The sequence below is a fragment of the Phaseolus vulgaris genome, chromosome 7 (assembly GCF_000499845.2).
Source record: "Phaseolus vulgaris cultivar G19833 chromosome 7, P. vulgaris v2.0, whole genome shotgun sequence".
NCBI lineage: Eukaryota > Viridiplantae > Streptophyta > Magnoliopsida > Fabales > Fabaceae > Phaseolus > Phaseolus vulgaris.
Genome location: NC_023753.2, coordinates 30,442,598 through 30,459,801, shown reverse-complemented (window position 1 = coordinate 30,459,801; position 17,204 = coordinate 30,442,598). Strand labels below are relative to the sequence as shown.

Below are 17,204 nucleotides of genomic sequence, written 5' to 3'. Positions count from 1 at the left end.
TTTCAGCTAATATGAAGAGCAGCCTGATTATCACAAATGAGTGTCATTTGAATGACTTTTCCAAATTGCAATTCTTTGAATAACTGTTTAAGCCAAACAAAGCTCACAAGTAACTGAAGCCATAGCTCTATATTCTGCTTCAGCACTAGATCTTGCCACAACATTTTGTTTCTTACTCTTCCAAGAAATTAAATTATCACCAATAGAAACACAATATCCAGAAGTAGATCTTCTATCAAACCGAGACCCTGCCCAATCAGCATTTGAATATGTCAAAACTGTTTAGGAAGTTTTATATTTTATCCTTATTATATTTTTATTTTGTATCACAGCTGTATCTTACTATTAATATTAGGATTATGTATTTAGAAACAATCCCACAATCATAGGGATTTGTTTCTCTAGAATTAGTTGTCCATATTTCCTAAAATAACTAGCAAACTCATGTATATATAGGTCTAATGACCTCATAATTTAAATAGAAGAAAATATTATTCCTTCTAAACTTGAGATGGTATCAGAGCTCCTGATCTTTAGGAGTCTCTGACCGTGCCTGAAAACCCTAAGTTGCAGCCATCATTGCTGCACAACATTGAGCCTTGCTGCAGCCTTCATTGCTGCACAACCTTGGCCTAATCGCAGCCTTCATTGCTGTGTAGCCTTCACCGCGGCTACTGTTCACCGCGGTTACTGTTCACCACGCCACTGTTCATCACGGTTACTGTTCACCGCCGCTACTGTTCATCACTGTGATGGCTGAGATCACTGAGATCGTGAATCCTATTGGGGACAGATCCCAAACTGCTGGAGAATTGCAGAATGTTCATTCTGCTTATAGATTAAATGAAAAAAATTATCTCAAATGGTCTCAACTCATTAGAACCATCTTGAAAGGAAAAGGAAAGGTCAGTCACCTAACTGATATTGCCCCTGATGAACAGGATGCCAAGTTCAAATCATGGGATGAAGAAGACTCCATGATCATGGCATGGCTGTGGAATTCAATGGTCCCAGAAATCAGTGATACCTGCATGTTCCTTAAATCAGCAAAGGAAATTTGGGAGGCAGTAGAACAAACCTATTCTAAGGCCAAGGATGCTGCTCAAATATATGATGTAAAAGTGAAAACTGTGGCTGCCAAGCAGGGAAACAAATCTGTTACAGAATATGCCAATCAACTCAAGTCCCTATGGATGGAATTGGATCACTACCGAGTTATAAAAGCAAAATGTTCAGAAGACTCAGCAATCCTTAAGGAGTATATTGAACAAGATAGAGTCTATGATTTCTTGGTAGGCCTGAATCCTGAATATGATCAGGTTCGAATCCAAATCTTGGGAAAAGAGAAAGTCCCAGGGCTTAATGAAGTGGTAGCCATTATTCGAAGTGAAGAAAGCAGGAGAGGACTGATGTTGGAGACCCCAACTACTGAAAGCTCAGCAATGAAAGCTGAAGGAGGAACAGCCATGATAACTAACCAGAAGAAAAGCGGGTTTTCCAATATAGAGAAAAAGGAGGAAGTCTGGTGTACCTACTGCAACAAGCCGCGCCACACAAGGGAAAAGTGCTGGAAATTACATGGAAAACCCCCAAGCAGAGAATGGGGCCAAAAAGGAGGCCCTCCAAAAAGGGAAGGACAAAGACAAGCACACATCCTTAATGGACAAGGAGAAGAATCTGTCCTGCTGAATCATGAAGAGATAGAAAGGGTAAGGTCCTTCCTTAGTAAATTGGAGAAGCCCTCAGGTATGTGCTCCTTAACATATTCTGGTAAGTTTCCATTTTCTTTTGGACTTACTGCTTCAGATACACCCTTTACCCATTTCTGGATACTAGATTCAGGTGCTACTGACCATATGACCCCTCTACCTAAATACTTCTCCACATATATCCCATGTCCTAGCAACAAGAAAATTTCCACAGCAGATGGAACATGTATAACTGCCGCAGGTCAAGGAGAAGTCCAAATAAGCCCATCTATAACATTAAAACATGTCCTTCATGTCCCTAAATTGTCCACCAATCTGATTTCTGTACAGAAACTCACAAAAGATCTCTCTTGTAACGTTGTTTTTCATAACAACTATTGTGTATTTCAGGACAAGAACTCAGGGAGGACGATTGGACATGCTAGAGAATGGAATGGCCTATACTACATGGAGGATCCTAATCTTGGTATCAATAGTCACTCTCTCATATCTGAATCCACCATGACCAGTAAAGAGAAAGCTCAACTATATCATTGTCGGCTAGGACACCCTTCATTTTAAGTTGTAAAAGTACTCTTCCCTTCCTTGTTTCAGAATTTAAATGTGGAGAGTCTCCATTGTGAGGTGTGTGAGCTTGCGAAACACAAGCGTGTACCTTTTCCCATTAGTAATAAAATGAGTCATTTCCCTTTTTTCCTTATCCATACTGATGTCTGGGGTCCTGCTAATATTCCTAATATCTCAGGTGCTAAGTGGTTTTTAACCTTCATAGATGATTGTACACGGGTGACTTGGGTTTTCCTATTGAAACATAAATCTGAGGTTAGCTCCATTTTTGTTCAGTTTGTGTCTATGATTAAAAATCAATTTGGAGTTAATATCAAGAGAATTAGGTCTGATAATGCCAAGGACTACTTTAACCTAGTGCTAAACTCTTTTTGCCAAAAGGAAGGGATAATTCATGAGTCTTCATGTGTTAACACACCCCAACAGAATGGGATTGTAGAAAGAAAAAATGGGCACTTATTAGACCAAACTAGAGCTCTACTTTTTCAAAATCATGTCCCTAAGAAATTTTGGGGGGAAGCCCTTCTTACTGCCACCTACCTAATCAATAGGTTACCCTCTAAAATCTTAGCATCAAAAAGCCCCATGGAAGTCCTATCCTCCTTCTACCCACACCTAAACCCTACAAATAAACTCCAACCTAGAATATTTGGGTGTGTATCCTTTGTGCATGTTCATAGTAATGAAAGGGGAAAGTTGGACCCTAGGGCTGTCAAATGTGTATTTTTAGGGTACTCAACCACACAAAAAGGATACAAGTGTTTTCACCCCCCGTCAAAGAGATTCTTTGTGTCAAGGGATGTCACATTCAACGAACAAGACCAGCCTCATCTTCTGGGGGAGAATGTAAGAGAGGAAGATGAGCCTCTCATGCTTCCAAATATGGCATTTGGACCTGAAATTGGGACAAATAGCATTGCTGTCCCTGAAACTGAGACAAGAACAAAACAAGCACCTGAACCAGCAGCAAGACCTGAATCAGCTCCTGAACAAGCACCTGAATCAGCAGTTGAATCTGCACCTAATGGTGGTGGGAAATTCGGAAAAAATCTGGTATATTCAAGAAGAGGAAAGGTCATTCCAGAATCTATCCATGTCCAAGAATCCAACCTACCATCTTTACATGAGGTAACAGTTTCTAATCCTAGAAATTCCAATAATTCTAATGAGTTTATTTTGGAAAATTCAGAAGCACAGGAGGATCAAAACCTGGATCTTCCTATTGCCCTTAGAAAGGGAACCAGAACCTGCACCCAACAGCCACTTACCCTCTATCAAATTTCCTATCCTTTGAAAAATTCTCTCCTACCCATAAAACCTTTCTCACAAACTTAAACTCTACACCCACACCTTCCTCTGTATCTGAAGCATTATCTGACAGGAAATGGAAACAAGCCATGGATGTGGAAATGGAGGCACTAAACAAGAACAAGACCTGGGAGCTTGTCACCTTACCAACTGGAAAAAAACCAGTAGGGTGTAAGTGGGTATGCGCTGTAAAGTATCGGGTTGATGGGACTATTGAGCGTTACAAGGCAAGGTTAGTAGCCAAAGGATTCACTCAAACCTATGGAGTGGATTACTTGGAGACATTTGCTCCGGTTGCTAAGATGAACACGGTCAGAGTAATATTGTCATTAGCAGCAAATCATGATTGGGATATGCAGCAGTTCGATGTGAAGAATGCATTCCTACATGGAGACCTTGAAGAAGAAATATACATGGAGTTGCCCCCTGGCTATGATGGACAGGTTGCTGCTGGAACCGTTTGTAAGCTAAAAAAGGCTCTATATGGGCTGAAACAATCCCCAAGAGCATGGTTTGGAAGATTCACCAAAGTTTTGACAAGTTTGGGCTACAAACAGAGCCAAGGAGATCACACTTTATTTATCAAACATTCAGTTTCAGGAGGAGTAACAATATTATTGGTGTATGTAGATGATATTATAATAACTGGAGATGACAAAGAGGAGCAGCAAACGTTAAGTCAACGTCTTGCCACGGAATTTGAAATTAAGACATTAGGGAGACTTAAATATTTTTTGGGAATTGAAGTGGCCCATTCCAAGAAAGGAATCTTCATATCTCAACAAAAATATATTACTGACTTGCTTAGAGAAACAGGAAAGACAGCCTGCAAACCAGCAAGTACTCCAGTTGATCCAAATATAAAGTTGGGAAGTGCGGAGGAGGATAATGCCGTGGACAAGGAAATGTACCAAAGACTCGTGGGCAGGCTTATTTACTTATCTCACACTAGGCCAGACATTGCTTTTGCTGTGAGTCTAGTCAGCCAATTTATGCACCAACCAAAGGAGGCACATTTGCAAGCTGCCCTTAGAATTGTGCAGTATTTAAAAGGGACTCTAGGAAGAGGGATTTTGTTCAAACGAAACAAAAGTGTTCGTCTTGAAGCATACACGGATGCAGATTATGCAGAGTCAGTTGTGGATAGGAGATCAACTACTGGATACTGCACCTTCCTTGGTGGAAATCTAGTGACTTGGAAGAGTAAAAAACAAAGTGTAGTAGCTAGATCAAGTGCTGAAGCAGAATTTCGAGCAATGGCCCAAGGAATATGTGAACTTCTATGGCTGAAGATTATATTGGAAGACTTGAAGATAAGGTGGGATGAACCTATGAGATTATATTGTGACAATAAATCTGCAATTAGCATAGCCCACAACCCAGTACAGCATGATAGAACTAAACATATCGAGGTGGATAGACATTTTATCAAGGAAAAGTTAGACAGTGGCTTGATTTGCACCCCATATGTGTCCACTCAGAGTCAACTTGCAGACATACTCACCAAAGGACTGAACTGCAGTAACTTTGAAAGAATTATATCCAAGCTGGGAATGGAGAACATCTATTCACCAGCTTGAGGGGGAGTGTCAAAACTGTTTAGGAAGTTTTATATTTTATCCTTATTATATTTTTATTTTGTATCACAGCTGTATCTTACTATTAATATTAGGATTATGTATTTAGAAACAATCCCACAATCATAGGGATTTGTTTCTCTAGAATTAGTTGTCCATATTTCCTAAAATAACTAGCAAACTCATGTATATATAGGTCTAATGACCTCATAATTTAAATAGAAGAAAATATTATTCCTTCTAAACTTGAGAGAATAATATACAATCTAGTATGATTATTGTAACCATATAACAAGCCTTTTTCCAGGAGAACCATTAATGTATTTCAATATATGAATGACTGCATTCCAATGATCAACACATGGTGAATTAAGGAATTGACTCACCACACTAACAACAAATGAAATATCTGGACGAGTGACCGTAAGATAGTTCAATTTTCCAACTAATCTTCTATACTTCTCAGGGTCTGAGAAAGGCTCCCCCTGACTAAGTAGGAGTTTGACATTAGGATCCATAGGGGTGTCTCAACAGATTTTGAATTCGTTAATCCAGTTTCTTCCAAAATATCCAATGCATACTTTCTCTGAGAAATAACAATACCATTGTTTGATTGTGCTACCTCAATCCCTAAGAAATATCTGAGTTTGCCAAGATCTTTGGTCTGAAAGTATTGACAAAGGTGTTGTTTTACCTGTAAGATGCCATGTTGATCACTGCCTGTAATAACAATGTCATCAACATATACTACAAGATAGATACACCCAACACTCGAGTGACGGTAAAACACCGAATGATCTGCTTCACTGCGAGTCATACAAAACTGTTGAACAACTTTGCTAAATTTTCCAAACCAAGCCCTGGGAGATTGCTTGAGACCATATAAGGATTTGTGGAGACAACATACTAATGCAGAAGACTCCCCCTGAGCAACAAAGCTAGGAAGTTGCTCCATATAAATTTCTTCCTGCAAATCCCCATTAAGAAAGGAATTTTTGACATCCAGTTGATAAAGAGGCCATTGTTGAAGAGCAGCCATGGCTTTGAATAAGCGAATTGAAACCATCTTTTCTACTGGAGAAAAAGTATCACCATAGTCTAAACAAAAAAAATTGGGTATAACCCTTAGCCACAAGACGAGCTTTGAGACGATCAATAGTACTTATATACTTTGTTATTATAAATGTAAACATTCAATTATTCAACTGGATGTTAGTTATCTGTTTTTCTACTATGATTAGTTTGTTAGTGTTGTAACCTCCTCTTGAGCCTATATATGCTCATCTTGTATCTTCTTTCTCATTCAGTTGAATAATAATCCATTCTCTTTCTGTTAATTTTTTCTGTGTTTTCTTTCATAAGTAAAACTCTGATATGGTATCGTGAGCTAGGGGTTGTTCCGCAAGGCCAATTCAAACTCTCTCCCTTCTGCTTCCCAATATTTTCCCAATTCTATAGCTAAAAAACTTGATGATTCCAATTATCTTCATTGGAATCAACAAGTTGAATAAATGAATATTTACATTTATATCTCTAATAGGCCCGCATGTTGTGTTGTGAGAGGATGTGATTAGGTATCATATCAACTAGAGATATTACCAATGTAGTGTTTCTAAGGTTTGGACAAACCTCATCTTACAAAATGATGTATAAGATCGAGTTTAGTATCAAACTCAAATTTTTAGAGTTACTATAATCTGCATGCCTTCAAAACTGAAAATATTTTTGGCATTTTTTATTCATGTAACTCTTCTATTTCCAGAGTTAAAGTGAGAAGGAAAGGAATGAGAAAACAGTAGAAGTTGATAATCTGAAATCAAATTATGTAAGATTTAGTTTTGTTAGAGTGAGAAAGAAAAGAGAAGTACATTCCAACTTACTCATGAACAACTTTTGAGGTTGCCCCTCCTAATATTTACTCTTGGAATTGACCAATGTAAACTCTTCACCATTTTGTCAGCTCATTTTTTATGCAATAAAATATGCAACCCTAATGGATTGAAGATATCCACCTCTTTATATACTTATATATTGCTCTTTTGTCTATAGAATCATAAGTATGCTGCTACAATAATATTATTTTAACTTTTCAGATGTATGACAACAAGAAGAGACAATCCAGATAGTGCACTTTGGAGGTTAGCTGTTGAAGCATTCAACCGTCTTCTTGTTGACTACATCACCAATTTAACCAATGGAGGTCCAGATTCAAGCATTAGTAAACCTGTCAGAACAAGAATATGGAAGGAGATTGCAGATGTTTATGAAATATTCCTAGTTGGATATTGTGGACGAGCTCTTCCTTCAAATTCCCTCTCAGCCGTGGTGCTAGAGGCTGATGAGTCCCTTGAGATGTCCATCTTAAATATTCTTGGTGATACAGTCCTTAAGTTGCCAGTTGACACACCTACGGATGTAAGTTCTCTACCAATGTGTAAGATACTTTAGTATTTAAATAGTTTGATATTTAACCACACATGGATCTATAAGCAAAAGTAATTGCACCGTTCATAGTTTTTTGCGCTACTGTTAGGAGTCATTAAGGTGTACATTGGGAAGGGTGACAAGGGGATCATGGAACCAACCCACCTAAGCATTGGTGGTAGCTTATAGGAAATTTAACTAGAGGAATAAAATGATGTCTACATAGAAGATAGAAAGGTTAGGAAAGGGAGTAAATATGAACTCAAGATTTTTGGGAGGTACCTAGATCCAGAACGAGTATTTGGTAGGAAGGTTATATATAGTATCGTTTATTTCTTCTGTTTTGATACAGAGGAATACAGTTTTAAGAGCTAATCGCATTGTTCCATAAGTCTGCATCAGTTTCTATTAGGTTCCCCGTCACTTACCCATATCCTCAAAGTAAATATAACTTATCTCCACAATGATAATATGATATACTTACAATTAAAAAGTTGTCGTGAAAGAATTACATTGCTAACTTTTTTGTGTCATAAAACATAAAGCTATAAAAAGATGTGTTGAAATAAAATTGATGCCGAAAATTCCTACCACAAATGAAAAATAAAAATAGTTAAAACTATTTATAAATTTCAATTATTTACTTTAGCAACCATATCACTGATCGATTATTCTTGACGTTGAAGACTAGACATCTGAAAATATAGGATTAGATATTTATAGGTGGTCTAGTTACAACCCAAAATATTTTCAATTTTTTATAAATTTATCAACAATTCATAGGATAGACTTTGATACTCTGAGTAGAAAGACTGAAAAAGGTTTTTTGTTTTTCAATCTATTTACTCTAATGGATACCATTTTAGAATTTGACTATTGACCTAATTCAACTTATACAAAATCAGCTTCTAAATTAAGGATTATCTTCCACATATTTAGAGTTCTTATAATTTGTTTATTGGAGCTAGCTCTATTATTTAGTCCCTTCCTATGTGACTTTTTTGGGTAATAATTAATTCGGTTATTGATAATTTATTTCTTGGTACTAAAGTTGCTTGCTTAGTTTTCTGCAAAAGTCACCGAATTGGACTTGTTTTAAGCTTTTCTTGCACGCCGGGATTATGTACTCTTGTTATTGTGGGACATTTAACTTCTCCTTTTTATAGGCTTGTGGGAGGGAAATGAGAAGAGATTTTAATATTTATACTAATAATAGGCTCTTAATCCTAATCAAATAAGAAACAAATTATGAAATATGAAGTAGGGAAACTGATCCAAAAGATAAACTTAGATACTCTAAAATATTCTAGATAACTAATATACTATTGGTTGCTTTTCATATGTTCTAACAACGTGTATGTTCTCAGATTCTGCTGCGGCTGGTCTCCACATTGGACCGATGTGCATCACGCACATGCTCATTACCTGTTGAGACTGTAGAGCTCATGCCTCCTCACTGCAGCAGATTTTCTTTGACTTGTTTACAGAAGTTGTTTTCTTTGAGCAGGTGCCAGCCTTTGAAAGCTTATTTATTTCGAATTAGAAATTTTTCAATAAATAATGTCCAAATTCTGAATGTGTAAGTTATCTTTTACTTGATGTCAGTTGTTCCTCTTCTGTGAGATGGTGTACTTGTCATGGATGCTTCTAGTAATCTACCTTTATCATGCAATTTTGTATACAGTTGCCTGCTTTCTCAGGACATTCTTTTCTAATGAATTCATGATTTATAGTCTTATCAGAAGAAAAATATTTTGAATTATTTGGGTGCCTGATTGCTAACTCCTGCTGTATCATTGTAATACAGACCTGAATAAAGGAATTATTCAATTCCTAAACTTTCTTTGATCTCAACTCCTTATTTTCTTTCTCTCTGCTTTTTAGTCTTTGCTAGATATATTATCTTGATATGTTGACCAATTTATATAATGTTTTGTTAGTTATTCTAATGAAGACAATTGGAATATGACAAGAACTGAAGTCAGCAAAATCTCAATTACAATGCTCATGACCAGATGTGAATACATTTTGGGCAGGTTTCTGACAGATGAAAACGGCTTAGGTGTGCTTTTTTTATGAAAGATAATCAACTTCCTATGGAATCTTCATTTCATCTACCACTTTTTGCCTACTTAACTATTTTCTTTTCCCTGCAGGTGACTGTCGATTACCAAAAGCAAGACTTGAAGAAATTATTTATGTTCTCCAAGAACTGGCACATCTTGTAATTCATCCAGATGCAGTATCTGTTCTCCCTTTACACCCCTTGTTGAGAACTGGCCTAGCAGAGGACAAGGAGAAGCATAACAACCGACCCCATTTGTTTGTGTTGTTATCTTCATTTTGTGAGCTTGTTACATCAAGGTAAAGTAACTATAAACTTGAGTTACCATCCCTTATATTTGGCATGCACACTTGTGGAATCTTTTTGCAATTGGATCTACGTGGGCTGGTTTGGGACTGGAAATGGAATTTCATAATATTCTTTGATGATTTTTTTACTTATCCCCTAATTTTTTTTCTCTCATCTTCGGAAAAAAGTAAGGAAAAAACGATTTACTAAAAGTATGTTGGAACGATATTCTCCAGCAGCACAAAATAGTAATCATCGTGCAAGAAAAAAATATATCAACTAGAAAAGTGCTAGACAATCTCTTTGACAAACAAATAAAGAAAACCCCAGAAGACGTCATTAGTTTTAACACATAAGGTGGTGAAGATACAAGCCTGTCTTCCAGAACCGATTAAACAGACTTCTTAAAAACTTTATATACACAATATAAACAAAAGGTGCACAGTTCTCTTTTTTTTTATCCTATCCATGCCTTTTACGAAATATTGATACTATACTGAATACTAAAAAGATCTTCTAAAGCGGTCGAACAATCCCAAAACGACCTTCAAAGAGCACAAGCTGGTTCAAAAGAGACTAGGCCACTTCATAATGGTAGAAAGCATACTTTGGCTTACGTGTCCAAAATATCTTTTTAAAATCTATCAAGTGTTTATTGCTAAACGACCTTTATTTCCGGTAGTGAGAAAATAGATTCTTTTTCCTCTTTTTCATCTGTTATTTCTTCTCTTGTGTCTAAATTTTGTTCTTTTGATGGACAGAGAATTAAGAATACGGGAGCTAGTGCAAGTACTCCTTCAGTTAATAACCAAGGAATTGTCTCTGGAAAAGCTCAGCTTACCGAGTGAAAAGAATACTTCCAGATAAGCCAATTTTATAAGTTTACATTGAAAATTAAGCTTATGAAAATACCAAGCTTTTCTCCTTTTACCCTCGTACTAGGATTGTATATTTTTTCTTTCTGTAGACTAGACTAGAACCACTTATAGGAGGTTTTCCCAGTCTTCTCTTCTTTTGCCTGCCATAAATTATCGTCATCCATACCCTTTCGGCTCTATCAGCTACGTACCCATGACCTACCTCAAGTTACGACAGATCAAAGTTTTCCGTACTCCATGTATTTATTTGGGTCTAAACTGTGAGAGTTATAAATCTGGGAAATCAATGGAGCAGAGCAGCTGAGAGAATTGTGTGTGGTTTATAGAATCAGATATTCTAAAGGAAGGAACAGCAAAGGAGGAGGAAGAAACTGTGAAAATGGTCCTAGTGAGAGGATCTATGTGCCCCTTGCCTTGCCAATTTTTGTTGTACAAAATCACAGTGAAAATGAGTCTGATGTTGTGCCCAATTTTTTAAACTCGGGCCCAGGCCTTAATTTTTTGTTTCTTAATGCTAATCTTTTTTGCACCTTTAAATGTTTAATGATATGTATAATATGTCCTTTATTGTGACTGATAAACAAACGGATACGGAATTCATGGATCGAGCATGTCTCCTCGAGAAGAAATAGTCTGAATTCTATCGACGTTCCTAAATGCTGTTGTTGAGAAAATTATTGTACTCTTGATGCTAGTGTCTTTAAACCAGTATATCATGTTTCTTAATAAAGAAGGCTTTGGTAAAAAAATATAGATTGCTAAAAAGAATTGAAGCCACTGGTGAAGAGAAAGAGGAAAAAGAGTTGGGGTTTCTAAAACATAAAGACTGAAAGCATCTCCAATAGGAGTTGCTCTCCCACTTTTATCACCATTATTTTAAATTGGCAACTTACGATCGGTGCATAGCTGCTCTCAAAAGTTTGGTCTCACTGGTATTTGAAATGTTTTCTAAAAGGAAATTATAGGGTCAACTTGTACATTTCTTGGGTTGGAGAAAGGTGATAAAGCTTTCTCAAGTTGCTTTATAAAAGTAATGCAATATTTTGATAAGTATAACAAATTATATATAGTAACTCTAATTAGTTGTTTCATGTAAATGCCCAGTGATTAATGTTTTTAAAAGTTATAGAATTTAAAAACAGTTGAGGTGTGCATAATGAGGATCAGTACACCAATTAAATCGAGCGAAACAATAAGTTGGCATTACATCTACCATAATAATAGCTAACATGCATAAAAAATAATAAATTTTTAACATGCGTTTTTATTTAATATTAGATAGCCATAAACAATGCACACATAGATTTCTTCATGTTAAACCCCGTCATGTGAAGTAACTGGGTATTAGGTTTACCTAAATCCGTGTATGATGAATCATACCTAGTCTAACAATTTCATAGATCGTAATAGTAAAAATATAATTTTATGTTTACAAAAAAAAATTATTTTAAATTAAAAAAATCATGCAATTTTTTTTTATTTTATATTTTACTAACCGCTTAATTTTCAACCAAGGCTTGTTTTATCGATCAAAACCATTTTTACTAACACTCTAATCGTATCCTTATGATAAGTTGTTGCTGGCATGTTCATTTTAATTAACTCAAAATTAAGTAAAATTTTGTCTGAATAAAAAAAACGCCATATTTTTTTTAAAAAAAAAGTAAAGGCGTATTTCTTATTTATTTTGTAAATTAGAATTTCATGAAGTTACATATTGGAAGCAGGATATAAAATGTGAACGCACTCCTTTGAAGAAAAGTAGGCACAGTTAGATAAAAGAATTGGGCGAGCTCTGAACATTTGGACAGACGATTTGTTGAGTCACATTTTTAGTTGTTCAGTCCTCCATGAAAGAAAGAAAGAAAAATGAATCACTTACAAAAAGGCAAAAGCGATAGTATATATACATATATGGTACGTGAGATGAAGGAACTAGTTATTGGTTTGGTTAATCCTAGCAGCAGCAGCGACGGATGCGGACACACCCCCAGGATGAGTAGTGAGGTTGGGATCATTTCTCATTTCTGCACCCGTCACTCCTTCAGCATCTCTCCGAGTCGCTGGTCTATCTGACGGTAACTTCGAAGTCGCATCCTGCAACAAAATAACTCTCACCACATTCATATTTGTTTTTCTTATGCTGTGCGCAATTAATGGACAACTGATTTAATTAAGTGCAGGTTACCGCCAGAATATCTGCCAGTTTCGTCTTGTCCTCTTCCTTTGTAACTCGAGCATTCAGGGTCGCGGCTGATTGCGCCGCCGCAGCAACGCCTCCGGGGACAATGTTCGTGCGGCCGGTGGCTCTCACTTCGGCAGCTTGAATCGCTGCCGCATCGCTCCACTCCACCGGCTTCTTTCCGGCCGTGAGAACCGTGGCCTCCAGTGCTTCACCTATGGTGATCCCACCGCTGCCGTCCCCCATGTCTTGAACAAGAGAAGGTGACGTCATCGAATTCACCGGCGCCTTTTTGCTAAATTGCTCCACCACCTGTAAGCAATTCATGCATTTCATGTTAGTGACATTTTAAACGTCAAAAACTTAGTTAACACATCAATTCATGCATTTCATACACACACACACTTTTATTCCTTATTAAAAGAGGCATTTTCCCTGTGCTTTAAAAAAAGAAAATGATAGTTTGATGCATTTAAATAAATATGTATAATAAATGAGTATTGGGAGTTATAATATGATTTAATAAGAAATTGGAGTTGTAAGTATTATTATCCGAATTTTTACCAGAATTATATTCATGTATTTACTTTCTTATTTTTCATTCCATTTTTTAAACTTTCTGTTAGGTTATTTATTACTATTCATCATCATTATTTCTTCCACTTACATTCATCTCAGGATTTACATTATTCACTTATCAGATTTTGAAGACTAATGACAAACATTCAACCCAATTTTTTTTATAATATGAAAGATGCTAATATGATGTAGAGAACAGAGAAATTAAAAGAGATGACAAAATAGAAGAGAAAATGAAAAAATGAATATATTTTATGTCTTCCTTCTCTTACTTTCAAGTCGATTACCAGAGAACAAGTTTTAAACCATCAATTGTTAGTAAAACACATAGGAAATTGTGTTGAAAGATTTAATTAATACCTCAACCAATTTATTAACTTTCTTCTCCTTTTCCTCTACTGATTTCTGACCAACCTACGGAACAAATTAATCAAAAATAAGAATTCAAAAGAAAACACCGTTCTTAAAATAATTCAAAGTTTCTTCACGTGTGTGCATAATATATAAAAATATATAAACCTGATCACCAACGGACTCCGACGTCACTTGCCTCCCCGGAGTACCAGTCTCCGTCACACTAGCACCACCGCCAGCGGCGGCGTTACTCATATCGTTGTGCCCCACCACCCCATCTCTCTCATTTTTCGCGGCCGCGGATTGCATCGCCGCGGCGGCGCCACCCTTCTCGGTCTTACCAAACATCTGACTCTCCGCCTTTTGCATTATCGCGGCGTCAACCGGTGCCACCGGTTTGCTTCTGAGATCTCCTTGCACATCCAACACGTCTCCGTATTTGATAGCCTCTTCTTGACGATCCTCCTTCCTTGGCTGTTCCTGACTCATATCTTTAATTCGACACCAATCTCAGTGAAACCTTTTTGTATTATTTTTTTGATTTAAAGAGGTGTGGATTGGTGAGATAAGAGGTACGATGAAGGCAAATTGTGCTCGCGGGCATGGGGCATGCAGTGATGAACGTGGCACATGGCAAAGGTTAGAGAGAAACACGGTAGGACTTGTTTTTTGTGGCTCAACTCAACCAACCATTGGTTTTTGACGTTCGTTTGAGAAACCAAAGACAAGTGTCGTCTGCACCGTCTCTGCCATGACCAAGTCCTCTCTTCCTTTATGACGCTTGAATTTGCTAGACCAAAACCAAATCCTTTCATTTTTCTTTTAAATTACCAAATATTCAATCACTTCTATATGAAAATATAACCACACATACTTCTAAACGCAAAATTTACATAAATGTTTGTAATTTTATACTAATTTTACACTAATGGACAAATTCCAACAAATATTACATGTTTAACGAAGTCCTCTTCAAGTTACAAGACTTTTTTGGTTCTGAATTCCTACTTTTCATAGAAAAAATCAGTTTGAATAAAAAAAAAATTAAGGTTGAATTCGTGTTACATAATAAAAATAAAATTTTGATTGAAAATTAAAACATAATTATATTTTTTTTTAAATGAAGTCATCACATATAATTACATGATTGTGGAGAGTTTTGTGTTATTTTTTACACTAGAGTAGAGTCGTGACGACTTAAGTTCAAGTGCTTTTTTTTAACATGAAATAATAAATATTTTTAAATAAATTTAGTTAAAAAATAGTTTATGAGATAAATTAAAAACATTTTAACCTATAAAGTGTTTTAAGAAATAAAAAATATATGAGTTGCTTTAAAAATTTTAAAATAAAGTGAGTAAAGTAGGATTTATAGAATTGTAAATAAATAAAAGTAGATTTATAAAATTTTTTTTTTTTTAAAAGCACGATTTTAAAAATATAAATGTAGCAAAATATTTAACAAGAGCAAGCATTAACACCAATTTCATTCTAAGTTTATAATACAAAAAAAATACAAATGTTCTCATTCTAAGTTTATAATCTAAAAAAATAAATATAAACACAGTTGATCAAATATTTTAAATTTTTTAAAACACTTTATAAAACATTAAAATATCTTTTCAGTGTAGTTGGGGTTAAAGTTTGCTATTGTTAATTTTTTTGTTATATTTTTATTTTTTAATTAATCTATAAATCATATATTTTTAATTCTATAAACTCTATTTCATTTATTTACAATTTTATAAAACCTACTTCATTCACTTTATTTTAAAATTTTCAAAATAATTTAAATATTTTTTATTTTTTAAAGCATTTTATAAAACAATAAAATTAATTATTTTTTCTACTTTTTATTGTAATTTAAGTAAACTACTTATTATACTTTTTTTTATTTTTCTTATTTTAATATATTTTAATATATATTTATATATATATATATATAAATAAAGATTTTGCTTATAAATTTTACAATTACTAAATTTATATCAAAATAAACATATGGATTAATACAAAATTCTCAAATTAAAATAAACTGTTATGTCATTTTTATTTAAAAAAACATAAGAATTTAGTTTTAAAATGATTAAAAAAAATTATACTACCAATTTTCTACAATCAAATTTATTATAATTAAATATAAAAGTTAAAGTCAATTTTAACTCCAATCACATCTCACATAAAATATATTGGTGTAAAACTCTACTTTGTGCTTGGCGTAATAAAAATGATAGATGAAGAGGAAAAAAGTAATAATGGAAAGTAAAAAAGTTGGCTTAGTTTAAATGAGAGTTGATATTCCTCTCAAATTAAATTGCCCATAAATAAAATATTATTGTAATTCTAATATAAACTTCTTATATTTTAAAAAAGTTCCCAATGGAATAAAGTTATTAATTACATGAATAATTTTTCGTACTTTTATCAATAACTCTTTGATTTTAAGTAGTTTATGTGTATGAACTTACACTAAATTAATAAATAAGAATGTAAACATAGAATTAGCAGGAAATATAACATATAATTTAATTGCATAATTTCTTTTTTATCAAGATTTGAAACAAGGCTAATAGTGTGTTTGGATTGTGGAGGAGATTTGAGGGAGAGGATTTGATTTGAGAGGAAAGTGAAGTTGTTTGAATTGGGGTATATTAGAATAGAATTGTGAGAAAAGTTTATTGAAATTCGTAATTGATGTAATATTGTGAAAGATTTTTTTAATTTTTTAAAATGTATAAAATGTAAGTTTACAAATTTGATAAATAATAATTTTTTAAAAAACTATAAAAGAGTTTATTATAAAAAATTTTAAAATATATATTAGAATTAAAATAATTTAAAACAAAAAGTTAATATTAAATTAAATAAAAATACATATTAATAATTAAAATTAATATTTTATTTATTATTTATGTTATTATAATACGAAATTAATATTAATAATTAATAAAAAAATTATAAGTGTTATATATATATATATTAAAATATAGTTTACTTACATAATCTTATATTTTTTTTTAAATAATGCAAAATCTAATTTTAAAGAAAAAATTACATTGTTTTTCCTATTTTCATTCTTTTTTTTTTTCGTTTTCCAACTTTCTCTACACATCTTTCTTTACTATTTCTCACAATTCCTCGTCTGAACCAAACATTCCCTAAAAGAGATAGAAGTATTTAAAAATGGTAATACAAGTGGTCCATTGTCAGAAGCCATACCATATTGGGTTAAGTTAGGAACATGCATTTGAACGGAATCAAAGTAAACTCAAT

General features: G+C 34.2%; 2 protein-coding genes across 6 annotated transcripts in view; one reads left to right on the top strand and one right to left on the bottom strand.

The window, feature by feature from the left end:
* LOC137829881 (uncharacterized) overlaps nucleotides 1-11,473 on the top strand; it is a 45,247-nt gene extending 33,774 nt beyond the window's left edge. For all 5 annotated transcript variants that reach the window (XM_068636864.1, XM_068636862.1, XM_068636865.1 and 2 more), the window contains exons 40-44: nucleotides 7,255-7,576; nucleotides 8,953-9,092; nucleotides 9,526-9,647; nucleotides 9,742-9,949; nucleotides 10,700-11,473. In XM_068636864.1, coding sequence (XP_068492965.1) covers nucleotides 7,255-7,576; nucleotides 8,953-9,092; nucleotides 9,526-9,647; nucleotides 9,742-9,949; nucleotides 10,700-10,805 — 898 coding nt within the window. In that variant the 3' untranslated portion in view covers nucleotides 10,806-11,473. The remainder of the gene's footprint in view (nucleotides 1-7,254; nucleotides 7,577-8,952; nucleotides 9,093-9,525; nucleotides 9,648-9,741; nucleotides 9,950-10,699) is intronic.
* Nucleotides 11,474-12,592: 1,119 nt separating this feature from the next.
* Nucleotides 12,593-14,668, bottom strand: LOC137828253 (late embryogenesis abundant protein 47-like). Its single transcript, XM_068634736.1, has 4 exons — nucleotides 14,097-14,668; nucleotides 13,938-13,991; nucleotides 13,005-13,310; nucleotides 12,593-12,913 (listed from the first exon to the last, which is right to left on the bottom strand). The coding sequence occupies exons 1-4, from the start codon at nucleotides 14,418-14,420 to the stop codon at nucleotides 12,752-12,754; spliced, it is 846 nt and encodes a 281-aa protein (XP_068490837.1). The 5' UTR covers nucleotides 14,421-14,668; the 3' UTR covers nucleotides 12,593-12,751.
* Nucleotides 14,669-17,204: the final 2,536 nt, after the last annotated feature.